General features: G+C 36.2%; 2 protein-coding genes across 2 annotated transcripts; both read right to left on the bottom strand.

Annotated features, from left to right (window-relative positions):
* Positions 1–9213: 9213 nt before the first annotated feature.
* LOC121368591 (complement C1q tumor necrosis factor-related protein 3-like) lies at positions 9214–10124 on the bottom strand. The gene is made up of 2 exons (XM_041493330.1): positions 9971–10124; positions 9214–9656 (listed from the first exon to the last, which is right to left on the bottom strand). The coding sequence occupies exons 1-2, from the start codon at positions 10122–10124 to the stop codon at positions 9214–9216; spliced, it is 597 nt and encodes a 198-aa protein (XP_041349264.1).
* Positions 10125–19893: 9769 nt separating this feature from the next.
* On the bottom strand, positions 19894–21843 carry LOC121368590 (complement C1q-like protein 4). Its single transcript, XM_041493329.1, has 2 exons — positions 21702–21843; positions 19894–20333 (listed from the first exon to the last, which is right to left on the bottom strand). The coding sequence occupies exons 1-2, from the start codon at positions 21841–21843 to the stop codon at positions 19894–19896; spliced, it is 582 nt and encodes a 193-aa protein (XP_041349263.1).
* Between the last annotated feature and the right edge of the window lie 4255 nt (positions 21844–26098).

Raw genomic sequence — 26098 nt, 5'->3', positions numbered from 1 at the left:
ATGAGTTGTTTGAAAATGTATCTAACGAGCGAAAGCGAGGATGATACGTTTTTAAACAACGAGTTGTAAGATAAATAGAACCTAACGGACACGAATGTATTATTCTATTTCTTACATATCCACAAAAAACAGGTTTTAAGCTAATGTTAACATCTTCTTCGACTTAAAGTTATTTGCAGCTCTTGCACTTGCAGCTAACGGAGTGTAAGAAATATTTGTTCATACGTACGAAATTATATGGAGACCAAATCTAGTTATAGATATAATATGTTATAGATTTGCACTAGCTTGGCCACGATTTTATATTGACGGGTAGGCTACCCATACGTGAGGAGGGCGCCCACACTATCTTGAGTCGTGATATGAAGCGACAGACGTATATATATATATATATATATATATATATATATAGATATATATATATATATATATATATTATACATACATACATACATACATATATATATATATATATAGATATATATATATATATATATATATTATATAATATATATATATATATATATATATATATATATATATATATATAAACTCAAGTAAATGGGGGGGGGGGGGCAGCGTACTATTCAAGGACTGTTACACAGGCCCCACGGAGTATATTGAAAATGGGGGGGGGGGGGAGAGTGTGAAAATATGGATGAAAATACATGTATTTGTGGGCACGAACCTGGATTGTGTTTGTGGGGACATGCTTCTTCGAGAAAACTTTGAATTTCATGTGTTAAAATAAGACATTGCAATGAGTCTTCTGACACGAGATATTCAATAACAGGGGAAGGGTGTGTCAACGGAACACTGCGGGCCAGTCCTGCAAGCCATGCTATAAGCATCCTTTTACCGCTGCTAACTCCCTCAGTACTGGAGGTGCCCTTTTTAAATGTTGCAGCTGATCTGTAATGTAATGGAAAATGAAGCTAAACTATTTAATAATATTTAATTTTAGATTGTTTTTGTTTTTTGTTTAAAGAAAATAAGTATTTTATTTTTACAGATTTGTATTGTAACTTTATTACTAATGTTAAATGAAATGTTACTTTTTAAAATCAATGTTCTAATTTATTTTCCTGCTATGTGACCTGTAGGCGTAACTTTCTTCAGCCATTCAGCAATCGCTAAAATGTAGGTTAGACCCCCCGAGGTCTAGCTATGGAAAACACCACGGGTAAAAATCAAAGGGACCGACACCAAAGCGTGGTACAAGTAATTTTAGTCGATGAGATTTTTTTATTAGTCACAAACATCTTACAATGCAGCAAATACGTGATAGTTCCTTTAACTGGATATAAGTACGAAATGAAGCTAAATAAAATAAATAAAAGGTGTTGTCGTTGCAGGTTTTTCTCGGGTGCAGTATTTGGAGGAGTGATGACACAGCACGCTGGGTTTGAGTGGTCCCTCACCGTCATTGCAGGATTATACGTTACTTGTGTGAGTTTTTAAGAGACAGCAAGTTTATAGGAAATTGCAGGATTATACGTTACTTGTGTGAGTTTTTAAAAGACAGCAAGTTTATAGTGCATTGCATGATTATACGTTACTTGCGTGAGTTTTCGGAAACAGCAAGTTTATAGCAAATTGAGAATCATACGTTACTTGTGTGAGATTTTAGTGACAGCATGTTTATATATATTAGAGTGGATTGCAAGATTATACGTTACTCATGTAAGTTTTTATTTTAGTGACAGCATGTTTATATATATTAGAGTGCATTGCAGGATTATACGTTACTCGTGTGAGGTTTTAGTGACATCATATTATATATATTAGAGTGCATTGCAGGATTATACGTTACTTGTGTGAGTTTTTAGTGACAGCAAGTTTATATAGATTATAGTGGTGACAAAGTTCGGACAAATACACCCGTCATTTTCAGATTATATGTTACTTGTGTGAGGTCTTAGTAACAGCAAGTTTGTGTAGATTAGAGTGGTGGACAAAAAGCTTTTCACGGCTTCTAGGAAATCAATACATCCCATGCTTGTATTCATACATGGTACACAGAAATAGGTGATGGAAAAGAACAATTCATTTAACAAACTTGTGAATAACATATTACACAGATGCCATCCTGCCAAATACCAAATTTCTTACTCGCCAGCCACTGAAACATATTTTTAGAAACACTGGCTGTATTTACAATGTACTACTTTCGTGTGTAATACAACGCTTATTGGTCACTTTACTTCCCTGCTACCTGTGGACAATAGTGCACATATTTATAAAAACACTATAGAACTAGTTTCACCCTTTGTTTGACACCGATGTTTTCTTTGCGTTGGGGTGTCGTTAAACATTTATTCATGCATTCTTGTTTAATTCTTGTTTTTGTTGTAGGGAATATTAGCATTTGGTTTGCTGCTATGCAGATTCATGAATGATGTCATTCGTACGAAAACCGAAAACTCGGTTGATGTTCCATTACTGGCAAAATAAACTTCTCTGTTTCCATACAATATGTAAGATGCTGCCGACCAGAGAAACATTTTATAGGAACTCGGTCGCAGCCAGTCTGGGTCGGTTACTTCCGATCAGTGGTGTCCGTATCAGAGAAACTGAAACCTGTTTAATTTTCTAAATCTATCGCAGAGCGTCTGCGTCAATCTGTGTCGATTTGCGTCAATCTAAATCAGTCTACTTCGATCTGCGTCAGTCTGAACCAGTCTACTTCGGTCTGCGTCAGTCTGAGTCAGTCTACTTCGATCTGCATCAGTCTACTTCGATCTGCGTCAGTCTACTTCGATCTGCGTATGGCAATCATGCGGCGTGTAAAATGTGCACAGGGAAACTCCCAAACACGGTCAGGTCGACTGCGATCTGGGTCCGATGGTCGGGAACCTGTTTTGTCGCATCACAGTTCATCTCTTGTGACGGATGATTTTTTTGGGGGGGATCGCCGATTGATGCCGATCGTCGTAACACCATCTAATAGCAAGAGTACTCGGGTCACACTGAACCGGCGACGAATGTGATCATGGCACAATCGCAGTCCAATGCAGAAAAGTCAGTCGGCGACTGATCTGTGCAATCGAGAGGTCGACCTGAGCTAGGCTTTACCGTTTGTTTGGACACCAGGCGTACAAGACTCACACAACAGAATGCAGAAGTGGATATAGCTTTCGCTTTATGTGCGATAAATAGTAGGGTCGCCACCCGTTAATGGTTCATTTGAGATATTTCTTATTCCAAGCAATAATTTATAAATGTCGTGATATGCATTGAGAAAATATAATAACCTCCCTGTTATCCTAACAACTATTTGAAATTATTGGTTTATTAATTTTCACAAAACATGTTGTAACCTCGTATCAAGCTTGATTTCATGGGCAGTCATCCTCACACTGCCACAGACACAACCACAACTAACATAACTAATTAAGCCAGTCAGTCGTATCAAGCTTGATTTCATAGGCAGTCATCCTCACACTGCCACAGACACAACCACAACTAACATAACTAATTAAGCCAGTCAGTCGTATCAAGCTTGATTTCATACGCAATCATCCTCACACTGTCACAGACACAACCACAACTAACATAACTAATTAAGCCAGTCAGTCGTATCAAGCTTGATTTCGTTGGCAGTCATCCTCACACTGCCACAGACACAACCACAACTAAAATAACTAATTAAGCCAGTCAGTCGTATCAAGCTTGATTTGATAGGCAGTAGTCCTCACACTGCCACAGACACAACCACAACTAACCATAATCAAGCTAATTAAGCCAGTCAGTCGTATCAAGCTTGATTTCATAGGCAGTCAGTCATCCACAGACACACACTGCCACAGACACAACCACAACTAACACAACCACAACTAACTAACTAATTAAGCCAGTCAGTCGTATCAAGCTTGATTTCATAGGCAGTCATCCTCACACTGCCACAGACACAACCACAACTAACATAACTAATTAAGCCAGTCAGTCGTATCAAGCTTGATTTTATAGGCAGCCGCACACTGCCACAGACACAACCACAACTAACATCCTCACACTGCCACAGACACAACCACAACTAACATAACTAATTAAGCCAGTCAGTCGTATCAAGCTTGATTTCATACGGCAGTCATCCTCACACTGCCACAGACACAACCACAACTAACATAACTAATTAAGCCAGTCAGTCGTATCAAGCTTGATTTCATAGGCAGTCATCCTCACACTGCCACAGACACAACCACAACTAACATAACTAATTAAGCCAGTCAGTCGTATCAAGCTTGATTTGATAGGCAGTAGGCCACAGACACAACCAACAACTAACATAACTAATTAAGCCAGTCAGTCGTATCAAGCTTGATTTCATGGGCAGTCATCCTCACACTGCCACAGACACAACCACAACTAACAAAACTAATTAAGCCAGTCAGTCGTATCAAGCTTGATTTCATTCATCCTCACACTGCCACAGACACAACCACAACTAACATAACTAATTAAGCCAGTCAGTCGTATCAAGCTTGATTTCATAGGCAGTCATCCTCACACTGCCACAGACACAACCACAACTAACATAACTAATTAAGCCAGTCAGTCGTATCAAGCTTGATTTCATAGGCAGTCATCCTCACACTGCCACAGACACAACCACAACTAACATAACTAATTAAGCCAGGCAGTCATCCGCACACTGCCACAGACACAACCACAACTAACATAACTAATTAAGCCAGTCAGTCGTATCAAGCTTGATTTCATAGGCAGTCATCCTCACACTGCCACAGACACAACCACAACTAATAACTAATTAAGCCAGTCAGTCGTATCAAGCTTGATTTCATTCATCCTCAGCCACAGACACAACCACAACTAACATAACTAATTAAGCCAGTCAGTCGTATCAAGCTTGATTTCATAGGCAGTCATCCTCACACTGCCACAGACACAACCACAACTAACATAACTAATTAAGCCAGTCAGTCGTATCAAGCTTGATTTCATACGCAGTCATCCTCACACTGCCACAGACACAACCACAACTAACATAACTAATTAAGCCAGTCAGTCGTATCAAGCTTGATTTCATAGGCAGTCATCCTCACACTGCCACAGACACAACCACAACTAACATAACTAATTAAGCCAGTCAGTCGTATCAAGCTTGATTTTATAGGCAGTCATCCTCACACTGCCACAGACACAACCACAACTAACATAACTAATTAAGCCAGTCAGTCGTATCAAGCTTGATTTCATACGCAATCATCCTCACACTGTCACAGACACAACCACAACTAACATAACTAATTAAGCCAGTCAGTCGTATCAAGCTTGATTTCATAGGCAGTCATCCTCACACTGCCACAGACACAACCACAACTAACATAACTAATTAAGCCAGTCAGTCGTATCAAGCTTGATTTCATAGGCAGTCATCCTCACACTGCCACAGACACAACCACAACTAACATAACTAATTAAGCCAGTCAGTCGTATCAAGCTTGATTTCATAGGCAGTCATCCTCACACTGCCACAGACACAACCACAACTAACATAACTAATTAAGCCAGTCAGTCGTATCAAGCTTGATTTCATAGGCAGTCATCCTCACACTGCCACAGACACAACCACAACTAACATAACTAACTAATTAAGCCAGTCAGTCGTATCAAGCTTGATTTCGTATCAAGGCAGTCATCCTCACACTGCCACAGACACAACCACAACTAACATAACTAATTAAGCCAGTCAGTCGTATCAAGCTTGATTTCATAGGCAGTCATCCTCACACTGCCACAGACACAACCACAACTAACATAACTAATTAAGCCAGTCAGTCGTATCAAGCTTGATTTCATAGGCAGTCATCCTCACACTGCCACAGACACAACCACAACTAACATAACTAATTAAGCCAGTCAGTCGTATCAAGCTTGATTTCATAGGCAGTCATCCTCACACTGTCACAGACACAACCACAACTAACATAACTAATTAAGCCAGTCAGTCGTATCAAGCTTGATTTCATAGGCAGTCATCCTCACACTGCCACAGACACAACCACAACTAACATAACTAATTAAGCCAGTCAGTCGTATCAAGCTTGATTTCATAGGCAGTCATCCTCACACTGCCACAGACACAACCACAACTAACTAACTAATAACTAATTATTTCATAGCCATCCTCAGACACAACCACAACTCAGTCGTATCAAGCTTGATTTCATAGGCAGTCATCCTCATAACAAGCCAGTCAGTCGTATCAAGCTTGATTTCATAGGCAGTCATCCTCACACTGCCACAGACACAACCACAACTAACATAACTAATTAAGCCAGTCAGTCGTATCAAGCTTGATTTTATAGGCAGTCATCCTCACACTGCCACAGACACAACCACAACTAACATAACTAATTAAGCCAGTCAGTCGTATCAAGCTTGATTTCATAGGCAGTCATCCTCACACTGCCACAGACACAACCACAACTAACATAACTAATTAAGCCAGTCAGTCGTATCAAGCTTGATTTCATGGGCAGTCATCCTCACACTGCCACAGACACAACCACAACTAACATAACTAATTAAGCCAGTCAGTCGTATCAAGCTTGATTTCATAGGCAGTCATCCTCACACTGCCACAGACACAACCACAACTAACATAACTAATTAAGCCAGTCAGTCAGTCGTATCAAGCTTGATTTCATAGGCAGTCATCCTCACACTGCCACAGACACAACCACAACTAACATAACTAATTAAGCCAGTCAGTCGTATCAAGCTTGATTTGATAGGCAGTCATCCTCACACTGCCACAGACACAACCACAACTAACATAACTAATTAAGCCAGTCAGTCGTATCAAGCTTGATTTCATGGGCAGTCATCCTCACACTGCCACAGACACAACCACAACTAACATAACTAATTAAGCCAGTCAGTCGTATCAAGCTTGATTTCATAGGCAGTCATCCTCACACTGCCACAGACACAACCACAACTAACATAACTAATTAAGCCAGTCAGTCGTATCAAGCTCGATTTCATAGGATTTCATAATTAAGGCAGTCATCCTCACACTGCCACAGACACAACCACAACTAACATAACTAATTAAGCCAGTCAGTCGTATCAAGCTTGATTTTATAGGCAGTCATCCTCACACTGCCACAGACACAACCACAACTAACATAACTAATTAAGCCAGTCAGTCAAGTATTCAAGCTTGATTTAATTAAGCCATCAGTCGCAAGTCATCCCTCACACTGCCACAGACACAACCACAACTAACATAACTAATTAAGCCAGTCAGTCGTATCAAGCTTGATTTCATACGCAGTCATCCTCACACTGCCACAGACACAACCACAACTAACATAACTAATTAAGCCAGTCAGTCGTATCAAGCTTGATTTCATAGGCAGTCATCCTCACACTGCCACAGACACAACCACAACTAACATAACTAATTAAGCCAGTCAGTCGTATCAAGCTTGATTTGATAGGCAGTCATCCTCACACTGCCACAGACACAACCACAACTAACATAACTAATTAAGCCAGTCAGTCGTATCAAGCTTGATTTTATAGGCAGTCATCCTCACACTGCCACAGACACAACCACAACTAACATAACTAATTAAGCCAGTCAGTCGTATCAAGCTTGATTTGATAGGCAGTCATCCTCACACTGCCACAGACACAACTACAACTAACATAACTAATTAAGCCAGTCAGTCGTATCAAGCTTGATTTGATAGGCAGTCATCCTCACACTGCCACAGACACAACCACAACTAACATAACTAATTAAGCCAGTCAGTCGTATCAAGCCAACATAACTAATTAAGCCAGTCAGTCGTATCAAGCTTGATTTCATGGGCAGTCATCCTCACACTGCCACAGACACAACCACAACTAACATAACTAATTAAGCCAGTCAGTCGTATCAAGCTTGATTTCATAGGCAGTCATCCTCACACTGCCACAGACACAACCACAACTAACATAACTAATTAAGCCAGTCAGTCGTATCAAGCTTGATTTGATAGGCAGTCATCCTCACACTGCCACAGACACAACCACAACTAACATAACTAATTAAGCCAGTCAGTCGTATCAAGCTTGATTTGATAGGCAGTCATCCTCACACTGCCACAGACACAACCACAACTAACATAACTAATTAAGCCATTCAGTCGTATCAAGCTTGATTTCATGGGCTCATTCTTGGTATACATGATTCGGGAATATCACTGTGTTAGGCCATGGGCTACATAGGTCCTCGTGCACCCCCCCCCCCCCAACCCCACCCCCACACACACCTCTACTATATTATGTTTTTAAGAAGACCTAATATGTCCCGAACATGAAACAACTGGTAACAGTGAAACAAATTGGGATCCACTATTCATTTGTCACCAGTGTTTGAAGGTACGCTGTGGGTGGTTTTTCGTTGACGTCAGGCCATAATTGGTAGCCTCTTATTATTTTTTTCTTGTGCACTAAACTATCCACACATGCATCAGTTGAATGTATTATATACCAAAATCAAAGCTTATGGTCTACTGGACCACATAGCATGCTTTGATGCTGGATATGCACTAAAACTGTTAGTCATCATTAAGTGACCATACCCCAATTTCCATTTCGGCTTCCCATAAAACATCCCACTGCAATGTCCATAATGCAGTAGAGTTGAGGTTGTGTGAATGAGTGTGTGTACGATGACCCTATGTAGCCCATGGCCTACACATGTTGGTTTCATCGACACACTTTATGTTGATACCCTACAATCGTCGATAGCTGTTTATGTAAGGGTTTTTTGAAGAAAAAAATATATTTGTTTTTCGAAATATTCAATCAGTAGCACGCAAAAACAAAAGAGTAGAATTTTCACCCAAAATGAAGAGGCTGCGACATGTATTTCGACTACTCGTGTATTCACGTAGTAGGCGCATTAGTGGTAGAGATGTGGTGTATTGTCTTGTCGAACAAGATCTTCATATTTGAAAACATGAACACTTGCGCAAATTTCCTCCAAAAACAACTCTGAAAGTTCACGAATTTCACAAATTTTGAGGGGCGCTGACGAAAAACAAACAAACAAAAAAATAAAAAAATAAAAACAAATACAAAAACATCCCAACCAAAATACAAAAAATAACAAAATAAAGAAAACAAATAAATACTCATTCAAATATTTTTATTTAATTATATCTTGATACATGATTTAATGACGTAGAGCTATCCCACGACGAGTGATCCTCCGTTTGAAACAAGAGTGTTGTCATCGTCAGTTCTAAGGAGAAAGCCACTGAAAGTAGTTAACTGGTAGCCACGTAAAGTGTCGCCACCCCAGTGCTTCACAATCCAAACTTCTTGCCCTTTGTGAAGGTGTATCACTGTTTGGATGCTTTCCGTTCCTCCCGAACTAGTGGAGACCATGTATGCTACTGGTGTACCATCTTTAATTATACTAAATTCCATTTCTGAAGACGATGGCAAAACATGCAGAGTAAATATATACAGTCCAGAAACTGGTGCGTGAAACATGCCCGAGTGTGCGATGTACGCGTTGCCATCGTTGAGGTAAACTTTGTCGAAAATAACGATCTGACCGTTGCTGAATTTTAACGGGACTGGATCATGTACAAATCCAGCTCTGAAACTAATCAGCGTCGTGCGATCTGAAAAAAAGAGAAGTACACTACGCTATCAGTAATATATATATATATATATATGACTACGTCCGCCACATCCCCTCTGCCAGCTTCAACATTACCTTCAACAGGCCTGACTAATGATAAAGAAAAGCCAAATAAGACTGTTTAACCATTACATACCGTCATACGTTTGTCAGTTCTAACCTTATGTCATAAGAATATCGTTATAATGAATATGTATATGCATGTGTATGTGTATTATTTCGAACAATGCTTATTAAACATATCTTACACTATAACTGTAATAATTATTATTTGATATGAATTAAATAACAAACCTTGTTTTGCCTTTAATTGTGCTTCCAGTGACTGAATTTTGGTTTCCTGTGATTGAATTTTGGCATCCTGAGACTGGATTCTGGATATTAGGACCCTTAGGTCTTCCTTTGTGGCAAACTCTTCTCCAGGGTGTAGCTGAGCCAGAACGCACATGATGAAAAGGCAGAATACAAAACATAGGAGCGGAGACGTCATACTGTTGTGTATTTATAATAGTCAGTCAGTGCCAAAACCAATGGTGTGATCCAACAACGTGTCTTTTCTTATCATTATATTTGAAACAACAGCTGCAAACGATAAAACTATTTTCTCGCAACCACATGGGAATATACAACGAAACAAAACAAAATCAGTAGGGTTGTAGTAGTGGTGGTCGTCCTCGTCGTCGTAATGGTGGCGGAGAGAGAGAGAGAGAGAGAGAGAGAGAGAGAGAGAGAGAGAGAGAGAGAGAGAGAGAGAGACAGAGAGAGAGACTTATTTGCACGTGCAACCCTGTTATATTTCCAGCAATAATTCGTCATTAAAAATAAAAATACCAATATAGCTTCTTTGATGGCAGACTAAATCTAAACGTAAACTAAAACAAAAGTGATGTAATGATTTGGCTTCGAACGGCCGTACTTTAACGTGAACACTGTTTAGTCAGTTGTATTTTGTCACGTCATGATCTAAAGTCCTGTAGGTACCAAATGATTAGAACATCCAATATATTTAGATATCATCTGTAAACCTTAAACGAACAACAAAAGCATGATTGTAAAGTGGAGATTGGTCTAACGGTGGCCATCTTGGTTTTCGAAATAGCCACCAGTTAGGTATATATTTTATCATAATTGTTGCTGGCTACATCCAGATTTTAAATGCTGAAAAACGTAAAAGAAATCTTTCACAAATTTAATTTAACAATGTTGTTACATTAAACAATTGAAACATTAATATTAATACTCTAAGAAGTACTTCTCTGCACATGCACACGTATTCCATTGTTCCGAAAGAATGACTGAAAGTATTCTTCGTTTAATTCCCTTCATAACGTCTCTTGTAGTGACTTGATGTCTTTGATCGTATCAATTTGCTTCTCTTTCGCAACTGTTTCAGGTAGAAACATTGTGCCCTAGTATGAATTAAATTTAAATAAAGAGCTTTTTTCCATTTCATTTGTAAAAATATGGGGAAACTTGTAAAATAAGGGAAAGGAACACATTCGGTTATTGATGTTTACGGTATGGTTAACTCCGACTCTTGGTTTGAAGTGATCGGAAATTCGCTGCCGTCATATAGGTTACCGTGGCAAGAGGTCTTGTTATATGTCCACGGCAGCTTTTGTGACACACCAAGCGTCTGAGTCTGGTTGAGACGCTAAAAACCCCGAGTCCGCCAATAATCCTACGACTCTGGCGATCGCTCCACAACTGAGCTGCATCCTACTAATAAAACTCCAGATGTAAATGATACAACTATAAACTGTTATCTATTACAAAAGCGTTCTTTCATTAGAACGTAAGTGACAGATTATAAGACATGACAGCAATGCAGAATTGTGTTAGCAGTTCTGGTTTGGTGCTTTTAAAACTGAGTCTAAATTCAAGACTGTAATTGAGTTTGAGCCTTTAATGTCAAAATTGCATGCATGAGACGTCGATGAAGATTTAAGTCTTGTCTCTACAGTTTTAAAGTTCTACCCCACCACAGATGACCATCTGTTCGTAATGTGAGGGTTGTTGCTGGCTCTAACGAGAAAACCACTGAACATTGACAACTCGTAGCCACGTATTGAGTCACTGGTACCGAAAATAGTCAACTCGGTATTCAAATGTTGTATGAATGTGTATGTCATGTTGCCGACTTAAGATAGTTTTTTACGACTGTAATTATATATATATACACGAATAGAAAATCCTTCTGTGTGGCTGGCACCTCTCTTCTAAAGTAGCAAGGGGGCTTGAGATAATATATTTTAAAAAGAAAAACATGTTGCAACCATTTTAAGCCTGAATAGGATCGAATGTTGTGTGTGTGTATGTATGTATGTATGTGTGTATGTATGTGTATATGTATGTATGTGTATGTATGTATGTGTATGTATGTGTATGTATGTGTATGTGTATGTATGTGTATGTGTATGTATGTGTATATGTGTATTTGTGTGTGTATGTATGTATGTGCGTGTGTATGTATGTGTATATGTGTATTTGTGTGTGTATGTATGCGTGTGTGTGCGCGAGAGAATGTATGTGCGTGTGTATGTGTGTGTATATGTGTATTTGTGTGTGTATGTATGCGTGTGTGTGCGCGAGAGAATGTATGTGCGTGTGTGTATGTGTGTGTATATGTGTATTTGTGTGTGTATGTATGCGTGTGTGTGCGCGAGAGAATGTATGTGCGTGTGTATGTGTGTGAGAGAGAATGTATGTGCGTGTGTGTGTATGTATGCGTGTGTGAGAGAGAGAATGTATGTGCGTGCGTGTGTGTGAGAGAATGTATGTGCGTGTGTGTGTGGCTGTGTATGGTTGTGTGTGTGAGAGAATGTATGTGTGTGTGTGTGTGTGGCTGTGTGCGTGCGTGCGTGCGTGCGTGCGTGTGTGTGTGTGTGTGCTATATATATACTACTAATGCGAATTTGTTTCTGAAGACTATCAGAATTATAAAATGTTTGACATAAAATAGCCGGCGTTTGATTAATCTAGTGGTTTATTAAACAAAACAAACTATAATTTAAAACATTAATTAACGCAATAACCATAGTCAAACTAAATGGGAGAGCCACTTAACATATCTCTAAATTTGTACACGACCTTAGGCTTTGTAGAATGTATGGTAAACCCCAAATGTATCATCAGTGACTGGCGCCATATAACCCATCACAGCCTTTTAGTAAATCAAGGGAACCAAACATGTAATGTAGCAATCTTCCTCTATTATGTTCTATGTGAATCTGCCAAAAAAGGTGAAAAATTCAATTGTAATTGTCAAGATCTGGAAAAAAGCTTAAACAACACCATACTATTTACTTATGCATGGGCTCGAGAGGAAAATTCATGGATCCTGAAATATAATCATTGTTCCATTATGTGGTTTCAAAGCTCACCCGTTCCAGAAGTAGTATTATTTTATATTGACGTGAAGATGTACATGGGAATGAAGAAGAAAGTTAAAGCTTGTTTTGTTTAACGGCACCACTAGAGCAGCACAATCATTTATTATTCATCGGTTATTGGATCTCAAATATATGGTAATTTTTTACTCGTAGTCTTAAGAGAAACCCTGGTACAGGGATCTTGTATATGCATCTCCCACAGACAGAACAGCAGCGAACCCAGTATCTACCAGCTTTAACGCTGATGTTTTTACCACTACGTTACCAAAATCAGAAGAGATGATCGCTTGATGTTCAGTACAAATGCCATGGTAAACACACATAGATTATGGTCGGTACAGTTTTACTATTTGATTTAATCAGTGTTTCTTAAGTATTATGTAAAAGGTAAATTCTTCATATAACAAAACCCCAACCATCTGCAACTTCTCGCTTCAGCAAAATATGTTTTCCCACATCTCATCTCGTATATTCATTTATTTAGTGTTCGATATTCGACGTGGAAATGGTATTCGAATATTCGATGGAAATAACGAGCGAATATTCGAATACCAACTACACAACAAGGGTGTCATTAAATTAACGATGTTTTTATAGTTTGACTTGTGTAATACACTATTAATAACAACCAAAAAGCTTAGTTACGAACGAAAACAAACAAAAATCATAATGCAGTAGTGATTGGTAGCTAACCTAGGTATACGTTTTGACTTCTCAAGATGATCAATACAAATATCAAAATATGAACAACACCAAAAATATATGCACCGGGAACTCATACAGAAATCCACCAGATCAGTTCACATGTTGTTGTTGATTTTTGTTAGCTTTGTTTTTCCTGGGGGTTTTGTGCTAGAAAATATAGCATTCTAACAGTGCTCAGCTCTACACTATTTCGAGACGAGCTATGAATTGTCGACTGAACGGATTCGGGTGGATTTATTTAACAACACTCAGACACATTACAATATGTAACAAGAGGATAGTGCAAATACATAGTTAATATACATGACAAGAACACGCATCAACACAAATATCTAGTGATGTTTATATATGTTTTATCATATCATTGGGTTGTGTTCGTCTCAACCTTACTCAGATTTTTACAATTGAATAAATAATGATGTTCATCTCCAATATCAGTATTAAAAAGTTTACATAGCATTTTAATCTATATACCTGTTTCTAAATCTGAAGTAAGCAATTTAGTTATGCCGTATCATTTTGGTACGATAATCTCGTCAAAAATGGTTTCGAATTAAAATTTTGAATAATGTTTAAAATTGGCATTTAAAAATTGTTATAATGTTCGAAAAACTACTGTTGTATCAATTGATCGTAGAGATTTGTTTTAATTCTTGTTTATAAGATTTGAAATTGACATATTGATTAGTGTTCATGAACCCCATTCCCGTGTTATCGAAACTACTTTTTTTGTGAATTTCGGCCACCCACATGACGTCACTACTGTATTCTGAAACTCCAGACATGTTTTATGTTCCCAACTCATTGCGCTAGGCAAGCAGCATGCAGGACTGATCTTATAATTAAAAGTAACCGCATTATTAATCTAATTTAGAGTAATTTTTTCCATCTGACCTGAAAACTCCAGATATTCAAATATTTGAAAATATTATTCGAATATTTCGAATTCCAAATTAGCGAAAGAATATTCGGATCGATCACTAATTTATTTCTTTAAAACAAGACTTTTAAGTTCTAGTGGGTCATCTCGAGGTTTAATCATGGTCGTACTTGTCCGTATTCAGTTTGTTGTATTCCTATCCAAAAGTGTTCAATGGGACAAATATCTGGGGAATATGCTGCTTATGGTATAGCAATAATTCCTTTGTGCTATAATATCAACGTTATGTGGTGAACATTCTAAATCAGGTATTCAGATGATGTAGGCATTCTTTTCAGATGGAGTTTCTGGATGCTCAGTGACGTAAGAGGCTCATTAGTGGTAGAGATGCGGCTTGCCATAAAATATCTTCATCTTCCAAGAAAAACGACCACTGAAAGTTCATAAATTTGAAAGGCTTCCACCCACACACGACCCCCCCCCCCCCCCTAACAACCCCAAACAAACAAGCAGACAAAAAATTAAATCTGAAACAAAACTCTTTAAAATACCTCCGTGCTATCCATATGAGGATCGATCGTCCTCAGTGAACCCAAGTTTTTCTCCTGTCCCAATCAATGTAACGGCTGATATATCAAAGGCTGTGGTAATTACAGTCCTGTCTATGATGAACTACATGTAAAGGATTCCTTGCTGTGTTATAGTTAGGAGTAGCCTATGTGCCAACAGTGGGTGTTCTCTTTTAATGTCGAAATAACCGTATTAGGCACCAAGTAGTTATAGTCGTAAATGTACTGAGGTGTCGTTAAACATATTTCATTCCATTCCAATAAATACATTGCATTGCAGAAAAAACCCCACTTGTCAACAAGTAAAAGTGAGCTACATCAGTCATTCATTCAAATACTTTTAATATAATTGTATCATCAATGATACATGGTCTAACAACATAAAGCTATCCCACGACGAGTGATCCTCCATTTGAAACAAGAGAGTTGTTATCGTCTGTTCGGAGCAGAAAGCCACTGAAAGTAGTCAAGTCGTAACCACGTAATGTATCGCCACCCCAGTGCTTCACAATCCAAACATCCTGACCTTTGTGAAGGTGTGTTACTGTTTGCATGCTTTCCGTACCTGCCGATCTAGTAGAGACCATGTATGCAACTTGCACACCATGTTTAATTATTTGAAATTCCATTTCTGAAGAAGATGGCAAAACATGCAGAGTGAATATATACAATCCAGAAACTGGTGCGTGAAACATGCCCGAGTGTGCGATGTACGCGTTGCCATCGTTGAGGTAAACTTTGTCGAAAATAACGATCTGACCATTGCTGAATTTTAACGGAACTGGATCATGTACAAATCCAGCTCTGAAACTAATCAAGGGTGTGCGATCTAAAAAAAGAGAAAGAAAAGTGCACTACGCTGTCGGTAATACCTATACATGTATCACAGTGTCATTTACCACCCCAAGGCAGACCTGCACAAAACACGTAACGCTGACAATACAGTGCAGCAATAAACAAGAGTAAGACTTATCAGTTAACAACCGGCGGCTAATTACGCCAGCAACGTTAATCAGCAATGAATACAGTAAACAAATTAACAGGGATAAACTTAAAGACGGCAGCAAGTACGCCAATCAACTATACATTAATTAAACAAAATGAAGGGTTTATACTGATAGGCGACACACACACAAAACATTACCTAGACAGTATGTCGCCATTAGCAATATAACCTTTAATCAAGAAATAACACGTTTACGTAACCATATGAATCGAGCTATATTTAAGCAAGTCGCAAATGTGCTTCAGAGCTACTCTCGATTCACTAATATCAAAACCTATATTAGCTCGGCCATTTACCTTTCGACCGACCGTTCAAAATTGCGCCAAATTCCCTCAATCAAAATTGCGCACCCTTTTCTCTTTGGCATTTAACTGCTCCATTCAAATTCCATAGCACCACCATCACCCCCACCCGCCTGCTACCGATTTGATCGGGCTGCTGGTGCTCCCTTGCACCTGCCAATGCAGGCGGTCCCTCCTCTCCCCTCCCCTCACCTTTCCTGGCCTGCTCTTGTGCCCACGACAGGCGTGCGCTACAACAGCTTGTTCTGAATGTGCACGTAAAACCCTATGACATGACATGACATGCTTCAGACGCACACATCTGATTCCGCAATAAAGACGATATACGCTCGATTCATTCTCTCTTCATTTTATAACTAGGTAAGTCATTTTTACTGTATATTTCGTACAATGTTTATTTTTATGCAGTTATTATCTATGTCGATCTCACATTCATGTTTATATATTTCTATGCTGTACACATACCTTAGAACATAACATGTGTTGATGGTTACACGCATTATGCGTTAGTTACACGCACGTATAAATGGTAACATGCCTTATATACACATATGTTACTTATTATCTATTCATACTACTTATTATTACAATGAATAAGCATTTATTATTACATTTCGTGGCAAATGTAATATTTCTATTTGTTAGTCAAAACGTATGTATTGCCATGTAGAAACATATCTGATTCCGCAATAAAGACGATATACGCTCGATTCATTCTCTCTTCATTTTATAACTAGGCTGACTCCAGTTGCTCCCATCTACATCCCCCAGAGTAGTTATTACAAACAAAGGTAACCCGAAAAACAAGACGGTTACACATGTATGACACTACATCTGTCTCAATCCCATCCCCACTGCTAGCATCAATTTAATATCTTCGACAGGACTGAATAATATTGAGAAAAAAACAATCATGTATGGATCACAATGCTATAAGTATATATCATGTATATTATTTTGCATATTGTCCTTATCTTACATAACTACTAATGATTTATTAGATATGCTATGATATAAATAACCAAACCTTGTTTTGTCTTTAATTGTGCTTCCTGTGATTGAATTTTAGTTTCCTGAAATTGAAGTTTTGTTTCCAGCAATTGAATTTTGGTTTCTTGTGATTGAAGTTTGGTCTCCTGAGACTGAATTCTGGATATTAAGACCTGCAGATCTTCTTTTGTGACAAACTCTTCTCCAGGGTGTAGCTGGGCCAACACACATATGATGAAAAGACAGAATACAAAACACACAAGCGGAGATGTCATATTTTAGGTCTTCCTAGTTGTCTGTGCCAAAACCAATGGTGTGATCTAACAACGTGCCTTTAAGCCTTTTTACTTTTATTTCTTATCATGATATTTGAAACAACAGCTGCAAATGATAAAATTGTTTTCTCGAAACTACATGGAAATATACAATGAAACAAAATAAAAGCAGTAGGATTGTGATAGTGGTGGTGATAATGGTCGTCGTCGTAATGATGGCGGAGAGAAAGACTCATTTGCCCGTGCACCTTGTTATATTTGAAGCAAATACCAATGTTATTTCTATGATAGCAGACTAAATCTAAACGTAAACTAAAACAAAAGTGATGCAATTGTATGGCCTTGTACGGCTGTACATTAACGTAAAAACTGTTTAGTCAGTTGTATTCTTTCATGTTATAATCTAAAGGTAGCCATACACCAAATAGTTTCCACAGTTGAGGCTACCAGTCCTGCCATTGGTGATAAACGTTAGTGTTCATTTTGATAAAATGTGTACCGTTGGGCTTGAAACGTGCGCGGGGCCCTACTAAAAGTAGCATGACAATTTCTGTGCGGAACTAAGGTGGTCATAGACGCTACTCGTTATGTTTGAAACGAGCAGCTTAACCCACTTGTTTTTCTGATTTATTTTAAAGGTGAGGGGTGGTAGTATTTATATCCATGGTATATACGTCTATTGATAAGTTGTGGGTAGCAGTTTTAGCTACGTATGTTACAAGTATCGTCTGTGGGATTTGATTTGAGAACATTCAATACATTTAGATACCATCTGTAAATCGGTATACAAAATGGAGATTGGTTTCACGGTGGACATCTTGGTATTCGAAATAGCAACCTTTTATGAATATATTTTTAAAAACAAAAGCTCCATTAAATTTAATTTAGCAATGTTGCTACATTAACAGTAGCAACATTTAATATTAAAACCATAAGAAGTACTTAAGATCCTAAAAGGTACTCTTCTGCCCATACACACTTGTTCCATTATTTTTGCTATTGTCGAAAGAATGTCTGAAAGTCATCTTCTTTAATTCCATTTCTTAAAGGGACATTCCTGCAATTTTTAAGATGTTATCGACTAAAAGAGACTTTTTAACGATTGTGGCTGTATATTAAACGTGTTTCTGGTCGTTCTAATATTTGTACTAGGTTAAATTACATTCTATTTCCTAAAATATTATTATTATTTAAAAACAAAATCCAGTTTGGGCTTCTTACAAATATTAAGACGACCAGAAACCAATTGAATATACAAACACTGATATTATAAAAAAGTTCAATCATAGAAATATTTTATTAGTCGAACGCATCTTACAATGCAGCAAACTCAGGAATGTCCCTTTAGGTTCTCTCGTGCTGACTTCATGTATTTGATCGTATCAATTCGCTTCTCTTTAATCAATTGTTTCAGTTAGACATTATGCCCTAGTTTGAATGGGATTTAGATAAAGAGGTTTTTTTTCTTTTTCATATTGAAAGTTAGGGGGAAATTGTAAAATAGGGGAAAGGAACACATTCGGTTATTTGGTGTTTACGGTACGGTTACTGCTATTCATGGTTTAAAGTGAGGGAAAAGGGATACATTCGGTTATTTGGTGTTTAAGGTACGGTTACTGCGACTTGTGGTTTGAAGTGAGGGGAAATTCGCTGCTGTAACACAGGTTGCTGTGGAAATGGGTCTTGTCATATGCACATGACCGCTTTTGTGACATACTAGACCTGAGGAACGCTAAAAAAAAAAAACCGAGTCCGCCGAGGGTATTCGATCTTACGACTCATCGCATCTCAAGCGATCTTTATACAACTAAGCTACATCCTACTACAAAAACCAGATGCAAATGATACAATTACAAGTCAGTATCCATTGCAAATGTTATTTTATTACACCTTCTGCAATAGGTTATAATATATAACAGCAATGAAGACTTGAAATATTAGAAATATTAGCAGTTCTGGCCATTTAGTCTAGATTCAAGACTCTGACAGAGTCTGATACTTTAATGTCATGACAACACCATGCATACCAATTGCATGCATGAGACGTCATTAAAAATGTGAGTCTTGTCTCTACACTTTTAAAGTCACGGGCCCTGTTCTATCCCACCACAGATGGCCCTCCGTTCGTAATGTGGGGATTGTTGCTGGCTCTAATAAGAAAACCGCTGAACATTGACAACTCGTGTCCACGTATTGAGTCATTAGTACCGAAAATATCCACAACCCAAACTTCCTGGCCTGATTTGAGATACATTACTGTTTGTGCGCTTCCCGTTTCTCCTCCTTTGACGAGTAAGACTGTTATTAATTTACCATCTTTAACCATTTCGAAAAAAATGCCTGACGCATTTGGGAAAATTTGCACAGTAAATGAATATAGTCCAGAAACTGGTGCGTGAAACATTCCGGAGTGTTCGTTGTATGAGTTGCCATCGTTACGGTAAACTTTATCGAAGATTATAATCTGACCGTTGTGGAATTTTACCGGAACCGGATCCTGCGCAAATCCCGCCCTGAAAGCAATCAGGGGTGTTCGGTCTGAAAAGTACGAAAGGAACAAAAGTTAAGTTTGTTTTTGTTTAACGACACCACTAGAGCACATTTGGTAATTTTTAACACGAAGTCTTAAAGAAAACCCGCTACATTTTTCTATTAGTAGCAAGGGATTTTTTATATGCACTTTCCCACAGACTGGACAGGACATACCATGGTCTGTGATATACCAGTCGCGGGGCACGGGTTGGGATGGAAAAACCCAATCAGATAATTGGCGGTTCGATTTACTACGCAAGCACCTCAGGCTATTGCTCTATCGACTGGCCTAGATCTAGACCGACCCCGCCCCACAAAAACGAACAAATAAATAATCATGTTAAAGTTACATTCTTGAAGTTGTAAATCTCATATATCACTATTTTTACACGCATCTACAAATAAAACAATCCCATGTATAAATTTTGCTTAATTAACTCGGGAATATCAAAATTGTAACGCATTGCCAATAGGCGTAAACAGTGGTTTCCTTAAGAATCTTAGGCAAAAAGCATAAAATTCACGAAAAAAAAGTTTATGAAATTATTTTGATGTAATTTTTTGTAGACATACAATTCAAAGTAGAATTTGTACAGATGTAAAAAATTAGAATAGATATTTTTGTTCATTATGCAACTTTGAGACTGCTCCTTTAACAGGCCTTTACTGGGTTTTTTTATAGATATATTGTACTATACCAACCATTGCTACGTTTTTCGTTTTTGAGACAGTCAAACTAATCGCACATGAAAATAATGATACACATTCGGCCATTCATTCATTCAATCAATTATTAATTAATTCTTAAATTGATTGATTCATTCATTCACCTATTCATTCATTCATTCAATCAATTATTAATTAATTCTTAAATTGATTAATTCATTCATTCACCTATTCATTCATTCATTCAATCAATTTTTAATTAATTCTTAAATTGATTGATTCATTCATTCACCTATTCATTCAATCAATTATTAATTAATTCTTAAATTGATTGATTCATTCATTCACCTATTCATTCATTTAATTCGGTATAGTACCGAAATAAATGAATGGAATGAATGAATGAAAGAAGGAAGTAATGAAGAAATGAATGATTAATTAACGCTTATTAAAGCTTAACGACACCCCAAGATGAAAACAAATGCAAATAAATGAAACACGGATGTTGCACAAATTCTGAAAGCATCCATAAAACAGTGTGGAGAGCTACGAAGAGAGACATCCATGCAAAACCACCACGACGAATGCCAACATAACGAACACATTGTAACAGCTCCAAATGAAAGTCGGCAACTAGGGACAGTGAAGTAAATGTAGAAATCCCCATGTTGGTATGGTATAAAATCTCATAACCATAAATAACCAAACCTTCTTTTGTTTTCAGCTGTGCTTCCAGTGACTGCACTTTGATTTCTAGGTCGTGTTTACTGGTTTCCAGTGATTGAATTCTGTATTTCAGGACCTCCAGATCCTGTTTCGTGGCAAATTCTCCAGAGGCCGGACATACCATACTCATTGTGAAAAAACTGAAAACCCAAAACAGGATGGAAGACGCCATTAGCCTTGCTTATAATGTCCGCACCAAGACCCAATATGTTAACCACGAAGATCTCGTCTGCCAATTTACAATTCTTTCAAACAACAGCTGGACATGGATCCTTATCTTTATTCCTCGAGGTCAAGGTCAAGCTAGGTACAATCGAGATAACAGTTTATACTGTTTACATACTATAGAGACCCGACCCTAGATAATAATATACTAACGGCTTTGCTGCTTTGATTTTTGTGGAATATGTCTATACTTTCGTTGTGGAGGGTTTGAGGAAACAAGAACGGAGATGAAAGTTTTGTTTCATGACAAAACCCAGCACATAATTATACCGAACAACAAAAGAAACGCATTTATTAATTTAGTTTTCTTTAATTTCTTTAAATTAATTCAGTTTGAAGCCCCTTAGGTTTTGTATCTTTTAAAATCACCAATATGTTGCGTACATTTTAGGCTTATTGCAGCAGTCCGTTTAGGGACCGTCAATAATTTTCAACATTTTCACGAGCGTACAAACCGTACGCGGGATGTGGGGAGGGGGTTAAGGGCCCAGTGTACACTTGTTTTGAAAATGAAAAATGTCGATAAACATTTTTCTTTTGGGGATGTACACTTTTAGGGGGGGGGGGGGTGGTCTTTGTACACTTGTGAAAATTTTGAAAATTATGGACGGCCCCTTATCGAATAAACTGCATCACGTATATTAACATCTTCACGTTTACTGTGCTTTTCAGTATATTAATTGCGGCTGTTAGGTGATTAACTTTTGTACACTTGATCTAGTGAAAGAGGAAACCTTTTTCTCTCATCCTCAGGACAGAGCTATCCTATGAAAGAAAGCTATGTAAGAAAAAAAAAGACTCCATCATATGCGGTCATGTGGGATAGAAAAAGTACACCCTCGGTGGTGAACATTTCGACCATGGGACTCGGTAAGCCTCGTCCCAGGTCAAAATTTTCACTACCGAGAATATATTTTTTCTATCCCACATGACCACATATGATGGAGTCTTATATGCTGCCTATACTACTCTTACCGATTAGTAACAGCGGGTCTTATATATTCACTTTCTCACAGGTCATAGGACAGCTCACCTTTGATATACCAGTCGTGGAGCACTATATGGAAATGCGTGAAACAACACTACTGAGCTAAATCCCACTCAAATTAAAACAAATGCATGTAAACTGTTTACTATCATTTGGGGTTGTTATTTGGTGGCAATACCGATACATGTAATGTAAAATATAATGGATAATAACATGAAAATACAGAAAGAGAGTAAAATGTAATGGATAATAACTTGAAAATACAGAGAGTAATATGTAATGGATAATAACTTGAAAATACAGAGAGTAAAATGTAATGGATAATAACATAAAAATACAGAGAGTAAAATGTAATGGATAATAACTTGAAAATACAGAGAGTAAAATGTAATGGATAATAACTTGAAAATACAGAGAGTAAAATGTAATGGATAATAACTTGAAAATACAGAAAGAGAGTAAAATGTAATGGATAATAACATAAAAATACAGAGAGTAAAATGTAATGGATAATAACATAAAAATACTGAGAGTAAAATGTAATGGATAATAACATAAAAATACAGAATAAAATGTAATGGATAATAACATAAAAATACACAGAGTAAAATGTAATGAATAATAACATAAAAATACAGAGAGTAAAATGTAATGGATAATAATATAAAAATACAGAGTAAAATGTAATGGATAATAACTTGAAAATACAGAGAGTAAAATGTAATGAATAATAACATAAAAATACAGAGAGTAAAATGTAATGGATAATAATATAAAAATACAGAGTAAAATGTAATGGATAATAACTTGAAAATACAGAGAGTAAAATGTAATGAATAATAACATAAAAATACAGAGAGTAAAATGTAATGGATAATAATATAAAAATACAGAGTAAAATGTAATGGATAATAACTTGAAAATACAGAGAGTAAAATATAATGAAATAACAAAAATACAGAGAGTAAAATGTAATGAATAATAACTTGAAAATACAGAAAGAGAGTAAAATGTAATGGATAATAACTTGAAAATACAGAAAGAGAGTAAAATGTAATGGATAATAACATAAAAATACAGAGAGTAAAATACAATGAATAATAACTTGAAAATACAGAGAGTAAAATATAATGAATAATAACATAAAAATACAGAGAGTAAAATGTAATGGATAATAACATAAAAATACAGAGAGTAAAATGTAATGGATAATAACTTGAAAATACAGAGAGTAAAATGTAATGGATAACAACATAAAAATACAGAGTAAAATGTAATGGATAATAACATAAAAATACAGAGAGTAAAATGTAATGGATAATAACTTGAAAATACAGAGAGTAAAATGTAATGGATAATAACTTGAAAATACAGAAAGTAAAATGTAATGGATAATAACTTGAAAATACAGAGAGTAAAATGTAATGGATAATAACTTGAAAATACAGAAAGAGAGTAACATGTAATGGATAATAATTTTAAAATAAAGTAAGACTGTGAAATGTAATGGATAATAACTTGAAAAAACAGTAAGACAGTAAAATGTAATAGATAAGAACTTGCGAATACAGTAAGACTGAAAAATGTAATGGATAATAACATGAAAATATAGTAAGAGCATAAAATACAAATGATAATAACTTCAAAATACGGTAAGACTGTAAAAAAATGTAATACATAAAAACTGGGAAATACGGTAAGACTGAAAAATGTAATAGATAAAAACTGGGAAATACGGTAAGATTGTAAAATGTAATGGATAATAACGTGAAAATACAGAGAGTAATATGTAATGGATAATAACTTGAAAATACAGAGAGTAAAATGTAATGGATAATAACATAAAAATACAGAGAGTAAAATGTAATGGATAATAACTTGAAAATACAGAGAGTAAAATGTAATGGATATTAACTTGAAAATACAGAGAGTAAAATGTAATGGATAATAACTTGAAAATACAGAAAGAGAGTAAAATGTAATGGATAATAACATAAAAATACAGAAAGTAAAATGTAATGGATAATAACATAAAAATACTGAGAGTAAAATGTAATGGATAATAACATAAAAATACAGAATAAAATGTAATGGATAATAACATAAAAATACACAGAGTAAAATGTAATGAATAATAACATAAAAATACAGAGAGTAAAATGTAATGGATAATAATATAAAAATACAGAGTAAAATGTAATGGATAATAACTTGAAAATACAGAGAGTAAAATGTAATGAATAATAACATAAAAATACAGAGAGTAAAATGTAATGGATAATAATATAAAAATACAGAGTAAAATGTAATGGATAATAACTTGAAAATACAGAGAGTAAAATGTAATGAATAATAACATAAAAATACAGAGAGTAAAATGTAATGGATAATAATATAAAAATACAGAGTAAAATGTAATGGATAATAACTTGAAAATACAGAGAGTAAAATATAATGAAATAACAAAAATACAGAGAGTAAAATGTAATGAATAATAACTTGAAAATACAGAAAGAGAGTAAAATGTAATGGATAATAACTTGAAAATACAGAAAGAGAGTAAAATGTAATGGATAATAACATAAAAATACAGAGAGTAAAATACAATGAATAATAACTTGAAAATACAGAGAGTAAAATATAATGAATAATAACATAAAAATACAGAGAGTAAAATGTAATGGATAATAACATAAAAATACAGAGAGTAAAATGTAATGGATAATAACTTGAAAATACAGAGAGTAAAATGTAATGGATAACAACATAAAAATACAGAGTAAAATGTAATGGATAATAACATAAAAATACAGAGAGTAAAATGTAATGGATAATAACTTGAAAATACAGAGAGTAAAATGTAATGGATAATAACTTGAAAATACAGAAAGAGAGTAACATGTAATGGATAATAATTTTAAAATAAAGTAAGACTGTGAAATGTAATGGATAATAACTTGAAAAAACAGTAAGACAGTAAAATGTAATAGATAAGAACTTGCGAATACAGTAAGACTGAAAAATGTAATGGATAATAACATGAAAATATAGTAAGAGCATAAAATACAAATGATAATAACTTCAAAATACGGTAAGACTGTAACAAAATGTAATACATAAAAACTGGGAAATACGGTAAGACTGAAAAATGTAATAGATAAAAACT

The sequence above is a fragment of the Gigantopelta aegis genome, chromosome 3 (genome assembly GCF_016097555.1).
Source record: "Gigantopelta aegis isolate Gae_Host chromosome 3, Gae_host_genome, whole genome shotgun sequence".
Lineage (NCBI taxonomy): Eukaryota > Metazoa > Mollusca > Gastropoda > Neomphalida > Peltospiridae > Gigantopelta > Gigantopelta aegis.
The sequence above is the reverse complement of the archived record's forward strand: the minus strand, read 5'-3'. Positions and strand labels throughout refer to the sequence as shown.

Excerpts from the sequence above, each read along its gene's own strand:
- LOC121368591 (XM_041493330.1), bottom strand. The coding sequence starts at position 10,124 with ATGTGCGTTCTGGCTCAGCTACACCCTGGAGAAGAGTTTGCCACAAAG. Across the intron at positions 9,657-9,970 it reads ACAATTAAAGGCAAAACAAG|ATCGCACGACGCTGATTAGT; the intron begins GTTTGTTATTTA and ends TCTTTTTTTCAG.
- LOC121368590 (XM_041493329.1), bottom strand. The coding sequence starts at position 21,843 with ATGGTATGTCCGGCCTCTGGAGAATTTGCCACGAAACAGGATCTGGAG. Across the intron at positions 20,334-21,701 it reads ACAGCTGAAAACAAAAGAAG|ACCGAACACCCCTGATTGCT; the intron begins GTTTGGTTATTT and ends CGTACTTTTCAG.